Source organism: Raphanus sativus, unplaced genomic scaffold (assembly GCF_000801105.2).
Source record: "Raphanus sativus cultivar WK10039 unplaced genomic scaffold, ASM80110v3 Scaffold3866, whole genome shotgun sequence".
NCBI classification, from domain to species: Eukaryota; Viridiplantae; Streptophyta; class Magnoliopsida; order Brassicales; family Brassicaceae; genus Raphanus; species Raphanus sativus.
This window is the reverse complement of record NW_026619170.1, coordinates 1-9,466: the sequence shown is the minus strand read 5'-3', so window position 1 is coordinate 9,466 and position 9,466 is coordinate 1. Positions and strand designations below refer to the sequence as shown.

Sequence of the window (9,466 nt, the reverse complement as noted above, 5' to 3'; positions counted from 1 at the left end):
ATACAGTTTCACTACGAGCAAATTTTGAATTCTTGCATTTCCGACAAGGGCAGAACATCTTATCGCTTTCCTGCGTGATCGGTCTACAGCCCGCCTGGTACATGAATGTCTCTAGCCTGCTTAGAAATGCATTTGTCACTCTACCGGAATCATCTTTATGCGAATACATCCAGCTTCGTAACTCGTAAATATTATAACCATCAGCCTTTTTTTTTGTTTTTTTCTGGTTTTTTTTTCTTTGAATTTTCGTTTATGTGTTATTTGAATTGAGAAATGATCATATATATAGACGATCTTCGAATTTGGTAGGTGAAGGTATAACATGGATTTTACAACGAAAACTTTTACTATGGTTTTATATCGTTTTTACATCTTATTTACAAGGAATTTACAACGAAATTAGTTAATTTAAACCCCACTATATACACGTTTCCACCAAAAATAACGGTAACATGATTCGTCGTAAATCACTCGTAAATTTACAATGAGTTTACGACGAATTGGTATTTCCACGTACAATCCTCGTAAAATTACATCTATTTTACGATGAAACGGTTTCGTTGTAATTTTACAACCCCTTTACGACGAATATGTTTTTCTTCGTAACTTCGTCGTAAACACCACGTAAATTTACGAGGAACTATTTTCCTCGTAAACTGTCGTTGTTATAGACGCGTTTTCTTGTAGTGTTCCTTCGCTATTGCGATTTTTTTTTTTTTGTGTGTTTTTTCTTTTTTCGTTCTTTGTTGAAGCTGTTCTTCAATCATCTCCTTTTATCTTCGATAATAACTCTCATATAACTTTCCACTCGATATTATTTAAATCCTATAGGCTGTTGAACGGGTTTTTGTGTTTGCCCGTTCACCTTAATTCCTCCTACTGAGAGATTCAGTCTTTCTAGTTAATTAGCCGGTTATGGCGTGAAAAAAACTTCTCTGATCAAGAAGAGCCGGCGCTTTTGCGGTCCGATAAATGGTCTTCTTCCTTCTTGACTAACGCTTCATATGCTCAAATTTTCCAGTGAAACAGATTTTTTCCAGTAAGGCAGTCGTGGTTTATGGTGGAAAGTATATCCAAGTGAAAATTAAAAAAGCCCAGAAGCGTAGCTGGAGAAAAATCAGAGACTTATTGGAAGTGCTACGACATAATTTTCAGATTCTTTGGCGCGTCGTGCGTGACTGGATGCTAAGACCCATGCAAACGCATGCAAACGAATCAATTGACGCATGTCTTGGATTCTCTTGATCTTTGACGTCCTCGAGACGATTAGTTAATATATTAAAGTAGGTTTTTGTATGGGCTAATGTGTATTACGGGTTTGAAATCAAAAATGAATGGGCGGTTAATTTTGCTTGTAACTTGCCCTTTTGGGCTTTATATGACATACAAAGTCGACAAAAAAAAAAACATGTGCCATCAAATTCATAATAGTGTACTCATGGCATCTTACAAAATAAAATTACTCAACATCATTTCATAAATGTTAATTTCAGCATAAATTTAATGGTTCACACTATTTGAAATAAAATTTAATTCAAACTGAAACGTATACCATATCAAAATTGAGATTTAAGAAAGCAAGATGAATGTTGTTGAAGTTATAATTAGCATATTTCCCTTTATTAATTACCTAAAAGTTCATGCAGTCCAGTTTACAAAACATCGTGTTTTATGTTTAGTTTTCAAACCATATACTATATATATTTTTTACATACAAGATATTGATGGCGCTTGCATACATTTCACTCAACGTACCACAAGCGTCGAGTGGTTCGCCAATCAAAGGTAGGTTCGGCCTCGGCCTTAGCCACTTTCCCTTCATCGAACCACAAGCGTCGAGCTGTACGTCGAGCTGTACGCCAATCAATGCTAGGCTCACCATTTGGAACAGCCTCGGACTCAGACTCAGAATTCTGAACACTGATGGTAGGTTTGGGCTGGACCTCATGCGTAAGGTTGTATAAGCGTGGACTTTGGAATACATTAAGTTCATGGCGAGCCTCATGCGCCACGTTTTGTCCGCCTTGTCCATGATTAAACCAAAATATCACCAAGGCTAGGAATAGAGTCAGAGCAATTGAAAACATAGTCATCCTGGTCTTGTTTTTGCCGCCCCCTTCCACCTAAAAATAATAACAATTAGATGGTCCTGCATCTGTTCAGTTAAACAAATCCAAAACAAACAAAAAGAAACCAAACCATACCCTCATATACATATGGTTAGTATGCAATTTAATTTTTTCCCATCTGGCTAAAAAATTCATCTTTATCCTTTTCTTGGTAAGTAAAATTATTAAACAGCTGCAACACCAAACCTATGAATCAACAGGTGGTCTTATTTTTATTTTTTATTTTTTATTTTTCAAACAAAAAAACACCTAACCAGTCATCAGTCCCTAGACCAATGAATCAATCATTAAACCAATCATGATGAGTTCTAAAATCAAAAGAGGCAAGTACTAAAGATGAAATAGAAACCTTGGATATGGTGAAGTTCCTTTTGGGAAAAAACCGAAGATTCTTATCAGCGTGTTCAAGACAATGCCGTAGCAAGTTGCAGACTGCTAGCGCTGTGGCTGCGTCTCGGCTATCTGTAATACAAACACCTTTGCACTTCCTATAAGTTAACCGATAAGATATGTAGCTGTCTCAAAAGAAAAATATAGACCTGGAATGTCGAAAATCTGTTTGTCAGGTGGGATACCAAGAAGTTCTCCAACGAGAACCTGAACTCGGGCACGTTCCTCCCTTGAAAGTATATCTCCATGAGTGATAACTACGGCTGGTTTGTCATCTGAAATGAAATTCGACTTCTTTGAAATTCTAAAAAGAAGAAAAAGAAAAAATAATTCTGTAACATGAGGTTTATAAAAAAGAAAGGACTGACCACCAACCTTTAAACGATAGTAAAGGACAGTTAAAAGCAGACGAGATAATATGAGCATAGCTCGATTCACTCTCCATCATTTCAACCGCGTTAACAACAAATATAATGGAGTTCACTTTCCTTATCTCACAACCTGTACAACCATCTCGGATCAATCTATCCTTCAAATCCGAGTCATCGGATGTCCTGTCCAAAATTACAAACTCATCATGTTAACAAAAAAAAATAAACTGATCAAAGCCAAGAAATAACAAGACAGAAGCAGAAGAAAAAAACCAGATCACAGGCTCGCCGTGATGAACACCTTTTGTAATCCACTGCTCAATCATATCAGTGTTGTCCGATGACGAGATTTGGCTCAAGCCACGCGTGTCGCAGAGGCAAAATGAAGCGGAACCTCCTCTTGGGAACATATATTCCTGAACAAAGAATGTGCCTCCATTAGACGGCATGCCATCTGCAAAAATTAAGAGCAGCGAAAACACTAATCTCGTCGTCTTTATCTTTAAAAACAGAAAATGGATGATGATCAATATATGTGTACATGATTCTTGAGCTCTCGCTGGGGCAAACTCGTCGTCTTGGATCACTCTCGTAATTTTATTAACAAGACCGCTCTTCCCGGCTCCTTTCGGACCAACTATGAGGATCGATGTCGTCTTTGGAACATGGTAATCGCTCAAATTGACATCCGCAAACGATCCAGGAGTATAGCTAATCGTTTTTATCAAAAAAAAAATATTAAAATAGTTTAGAATCTAATAGTTGAATAATCTCTCTTTATTGATCGAATATTAGTAGCAAAAAAAGAAATATAGTTATAAAACCTCAAGATTTGGCGTCTTGCGATTTTTAGTTTGCGATTGTTCTTCCCAAGTCTCTCCCGTGAGAAATCGTGGCTTTGGAGAATCTCTTGGTAAGTTTTCTCTCTCTTTCTCAAATAAGCAGAAAGAGTCTCTTCGGAAACCCCTGAACAATCACTACAACAAAAAAAAAGGAAATGAATCACTTTTTGATTACGATCATCGTCAGATAATAATATTACCTGAAGCAGAAAGAAGACGACCGTGAAAAGTCAGGGTACAAAGAAGATGCCTCCTCCTCTGCAACAACTTTAAATCATTTCCGTTAAAGACAAAACATGCAAAACAGTTCCAGGAAAAGAAAAAAAAAACAGTTCCAGAAAGAAAGATATAGAAGAGAAGTCTACCATCTTTGAGAGTATCACCACCACCCATGGCTATGATTAGGAAGAGAGAGGAAAATTGAAACTTTCGGTTCTAGTTTGTTCTTCTTCGCAGAGATTTTGCCCACTATACGGAATATTGTTTCGATAAAAGATCATTTGAGAATCAATAATCGTTTTATTCTCTTCGTTATTCGGTTCCCATGACTCGGTCCTATCCGATTGATTTATGTTTTGTTTTTTTTTTTTTTTTTGTCAACTTATGTTTTGCTTTTTAATTTTGGTTTGTTGATTATTTCTAATCTATTATATTTTTTAATATTTGATTAATTATGTTATTACAATTGTGAAAAATATTACATACACAATCTTCCAACCGATAATTCTCTCATCATATAAAAATACACATATACCATGCTGAAGACATCTAAGTCTCGGAAACATCTATCTCTATAATCTGCATAATTTATGTTTTCTAGCGTTTGAACTTTAGACCTCCGAATATATAAGTATTAATGAACTCTTAGTTAAACTACTGAACTAAGGGGTTCCACTCTAATCTATTATATATTATTTTAAAAACATTTAATGTAGATTGTTATTTTTTAAGGGAAATAAATTATGAGAAATTGTTACTACTACCACTTCATGATACAACTTTTCAAAAATACACTAATCAACTTTACCTTTAAAATTTTAATAGGTAAAATACCATTCTATCCCTAACTAAATAAATCTAAAATAACTTCTTTTCCTACGATTTCTTTAGATCTCAGATCCATGAAACTTAATTTATCCGATGATCAGATATGGCGAGATTGGCCAATTCCGACTAGTACTCCGGCGAGATTTAATGATGCTGTCGAGTTCTCGGCAAGATTTGACGATGTTGACGACGAGTTATCTGTTATCCAGCGAGATTTGACGAGGATTACAACCTCAAATTGTTTTCTGAATCTATCATCATCGTCGATCAATCTGTTCAGGTACTATGCCGTTTATCAGACTCCGTTCTGGACCTCTTTCGCGGTTTGCTCGAGTTCGAAGGATGCGACTCTAAATTTGTTCCAGTCTTTGTGAAAAGCTTCGGGTTTTTGATTCGTGGGAATTGGAAGTTCAATTCGACTGAGAATCATCCGTTTGTGAGGGTATAGTATGTGATACACATAGTCGTTCCTGATCATAGCCATTCAAATTGATTAAGAAAAAAATATAATGTTGTAGGTTTGTGTTATAGGTGATGATGATGCGTCTAGTGAGCCAAACTGGGGAATTGATCATTCTACTGTTGTTAATGTTAAGGAACTACATATTAGCCCTCCTATCTTGGCTGATAAAAGCCCTTTCTTCTACAAGGTTTCTTTTAACTCATTTGTTTCTTCTTCTTCTTCTTCTTTTATAGCCTTGTTGGTTTGTTTCTGTTTGTGTCACATGTAACACTATCCTTTTGCCTTCTTGTTGTAGCTGTTCTCTAACGGAATGAGGGAATCAGAACAAAGACATGTAACCCTTAGAATTAGTGCACAAGGTATGGCAATTTCATGTCATGTTTTTCTCATTCTCGTCTTGTTGGCTTTGGTTCTTTATTCTTTTTTTTGTCCATGAAAGATTGTCAGTGTAAAGAGACTTCACAATGTTGATTTATCATGCTCTGTTTTAATGTTTATGGCAGAGGAAGGTGCTTTGATGTAGCTTTTGAACTTTGTGTACAGAAATTCTCTAACTGTCACAACAACACCTGCTTTGTTAGATGTGCTTATGGCTGCTGACAAGTTTGAGGTTGCTTCCTGCATGAGGTATTGCAGTAGACTTCTCTGCAATATGCCTATGACTCCCGATTCCGCTTTGCTCTATCTCGAGCTCCCCTCCAGTGTCTTAATGGCCGAAGCTGTTGAGCCTCTAACTGATGCAGCAAAACAGTTCCTTGCCTCCAGCTTCGTAAGGGTTTATAACTTATTTTATAAAGATTTATAAATTAGTTATAAAAATTTATAAAGGATTATAAATTATTTATAAGAGCTTTTAATCATTTAAAAGATTTTACTACTCAGCTATAAATGTTTATACATCATTTTGTAATGATTTATAAATCAATTATAAAGATTTAAAATGAGTCTTATAAATAATTTACAAGCCTTTAAAAAAATCATAATGATCTAGTAAGTCTTATAAATCATTTACAAGTGCTCATTGATAATTTTATAAGCGTTTAAAAATAATATTATAAGAGTTTGAAAAATGTTTATACTTAATTTATAAACTCTTATAAATTAATTATGAGAGTTTAGAATCAATCAGGAGAATCATATTAAGATGATCTTGAAAAGAAAATATACCCATGCATAGGAATAATATGTGACTGGCTTGTGTCAAGATTTTGAAGATTGACGAGATTGGTGAGCTGTTTGAAGAAGCAAGAGAGACTCTGAACAAGAACGTTGTTTGTGAGATCCAAGAAATACCGATTTATAAAGCTTTATAAAATTTGCAGAGTTAACTTCTTAACACCATCTTTTCTCTCATCTTCTTCATACATCTTTTAACACAACATCAAAAATTTGATCCATTTAACAGAAAGACCCAAGCATAGTTATTCACCTTTGAAGAAAAAGGTAATATGGCCAAATTATCAAGTGGCCATGCAATTGATGAACCACGTGCATCTTTCAATGTTTCGATTTCTTCAGACTTCCTCCAAAAGACGGCATCATCTACCATCACTGCATCAACCCACACTCTAGCTGCATTCGGACCCAATCGTACAAAGTGGACATTTTGATTTGGGTCTGTTGAATGCACATGTCCTTCGGCAACTACATGTTTGTTTCCACCAATGTCCAGAAGTTTGCATTTCTGATCCACTTGTATAGTTTCAGATCCATGTTTTGGCTGTCATGTTTAAGATACACATATTCATTTCAATGTCAAACTGTAACAAGAACAATATTACTACATTTTATAAGACATTATAAATAGTTAATTTTCCTTAGAATCATTGTTATTCACGTTAGAAAACGAAGAAGAATCTATATTTTATAAGCATTTATAAATTGGGATAATTACCTTTGCATAGGCTTCTCGACTTCAACATCAGCTTCTTGTTCCTATTTAATCATCATATCAAAAATTGGATCAATTAAACAAAAAATACCCAATGCATTGCTGTAACAAGAACAATATTACTACATTTTATAAGACATTATAAATAGTTATTTTTCCTTAGAAGCATAAGTTATTCACGTTAGAAAACGAAGAAGAATCTATATTTTATAAGAAGTTATAACTTCTTATAACTTCTTATTTATAGAAAAACTTATCAATACAATACTAAAAGAGAAATAAGAGCTCCATTGAGCTATGCCACATAGGATTAGAAAATCAACCAATTATATCTCTCAAATCAGCCATGTCATGTAAGTGACTTAAAACATTAAAACAGTTTTAGTTTCATTGCTGCATTTGTTTTTTTGTGCGATGATAACTCAAACGGTTCCTCTTTCTTGCACTGCAAAACGTATTTTCTATAAATCTAATCTTTTTTTGGCCAAGCGTGGTCTATATTAATCAGAACTTCTTCCTTTCACAGAATAATTTCCTCAGAAATCCAATTAAAAAAAGGTATTACGCCTTTCTCTAGGTTCGTTTAGTGTCTATTTTATTTGTTTTGCAGATAATGCCTTCCAAAAAAACGTAATAATTCAGCTTTTGCTTTCTCCCAACCTAAATATATGATCCGATGGTGAGTTTGTTTTCATTTTTTAGTCGTGCGTCTAAGCTACTTTGAACTACAAAGTTTACTGGATCATGATTGGTGAAGAGCAAGAGAAGTTAGATCTTTATCATCGTCATTTTCAGGATGAAGATCCAGCTGGAGTCAACATGCAACCAGTGCTCAAATCTTGCCTCAAGCGTCTATTTGATCATTGTTCCTATACTAATGTGTTGAGTTGTTCAATCTCCGAGAAACTATTCCTCGATATGACGGAGTTCGAGCCGATTTTTGTATGTTAAGCGAAGACAGTTCAGAACTTTCGATAGGCAAACCGAATTTGGCTGCTATCACTGCAGTGTTTGGTGGTTCATCTCCAATATGATTTTTGACATTGGTACTCCCTCTGATGCCTCCGATCATACCTTTTATTCTAACCTCTTGCTCTCACTCACTCTCTGTCTTGAGTAGTATATTAACCAAATTGTAATCTCTATCTTATCAGAGTTTTATTCCATGCACGAGCCTCACCGAGAGGAACATCTTAGCCGACGTGTTGAAGATACTAGATAAGAACAAATCAGTGAAACGAAACGACAATATGAGAAATATTGTTAAAGAGTAACTCTCATCTCTAAAATATGATTCTTAGGTCTGCATGTCGAAATGGGAAAAGTCTCCTTCTTTCCAAGCTGGTAAACATCTCTCTTCTCAAACCTACTCTTCACCAAATCTACGTGACTGATGAACTAAGGCTTGCTAATTTTCAGGTGAATGAGTACAATTTTTTTTTGACTTGATGTATCTTTCTTAGCCCGAGAAGAATTTTCCTTTAGAGTCATGTGTATGCTTCACATTTGATTTCCTCTTGAAATATTAACATACAGTAGCTTTTTAATTGCAAGAACTCAATACATCTATATTGGGTTTAAGGTAAGTGACAAGTTCTTATAGGGATATATCACACTCTCTCTGTGCAGGATTAGCTTACTTTGGTTTAGAGATATAATACTACCGCTAGCTGTTTTCATCTGGCTGCGTCACGAACCTAACATTTGGAGTTGTTTCTTTATATGTTGGAGACTATCTCGGTGATATATGGTGTTTTATACATCATTGTATATATGTTTTCTAATTGGTTTTCAAGTCTTTATCGAGTCTTTCTAGTCCTTTTCAAGTCATTACAGGTCTGGAGTTGCACTGGATGGGAGATGGACCTGCAGGAACAAAAGAAGCAGAAAACAGTGCAGTTTGGTGATTTTCACGCAGAACAGTCTGATGACTGTTCCCGATCAAGCGGAACAAGCAGACGGAGTGATCCCGCGGTTGTTCCCGACGAATAAGGAAAATACAACATCTCGGGATTTGCCCTAATTATCCTCTTTTTCTCTCTGGCCGCCTGTGGCTTTTGATATAACTTCTTTTTCTATTTTTCTACATCATACTACGCTACTTTTCATAGAGAAACAGACTCTAGAGCTTTTTACTTTGAGATTTGCTACTTTGTAAAGGGAGAAGGCTATCTCTCTCCATAGAGAAGAACCCCTGAACCCTATCTCTTGTTTCTGTTATTTTATGCAGTATTATTCAGTATTGATGCTTGTCTTTTCTTGTGTCATGGCTGAGTAGTCGGCTAGCTTGTCTAGGGTTTTAGGGTGTTGATTTCGTGAGCTAAACATAGATA

General features: G+C 35.4%; 1 protein-coding gene across 3 annotated transcripts; it reads right to left on the bottom strand.

The window, feature by feature from the left end:
* Window positions 1–1,580: 1,580 nt before the first annotated feature.
* On the bottom strand, window positions 1,581–4,261 carry LOC108819414 (uncharacterized). 3 transcript variants are annotated; one of them, XM_018592446.2, is made up of 9 exons: window positions 4,098–4,261; window positions 3,933–3,999; window positions 3,715–3,867; window positions 3,432–3,601; window positions 3,164–3,344; window positions 2,895–3,073; window positions 2,669–2,794; window positions 2,479–2,606; window positions 1,581–2,123 (listed from the first exon to the last, which is right to left on the bottom strand). In XM_018592446.2, exons 1-9 carry the CDS (start codon window positions 4,123–4,125, stop codon window positions 1,743–1,745), a joined length of 1,413 nt encoding a protein of 470 aa, XP_018447948.2. In that variant the 5' UTR covers window positions 4,126–4,261; the 3' UTR covers window positions 1,581–1,742. The 3 variants fall into 3 exon arrangements, with proteins under 3 accessions (XP_018447948.2, XP_018447949.2, XP_018447950.2); XM_018592447.2 differs by having other exon boundaries at window positions 3,933–3,990; window positions 4,098–4,260; XM_018592448.2 differs by having other exon boundaries at window positions 2,479–2,591; window positions 4,098–4,257.
* Window positions 4,262–9,466: the final 5,205 nt, after the last annotated feature.

Coding starts and splice junctions, on each gene's coding strand:
- LOC108819414 (XM_018592446.2), bottom strand. CDS start 4,125: ATGGGTGGTGGTGATACTCTCAAAGATG. Junction 3,602..3,714: donor GCAAGACGCCAAATCTTGAG/GTTTTATAACTA, acceptor AAAAACGATTAG/CTATACTCCTGGATCGTTTG. Junction 2,607..2,668: donor ACAGATTTTCGACATTCCAG/GTCTATATTTTT, acceptor GGAAGTGCAAAG/GTGTTTGTATTACAGATAGC.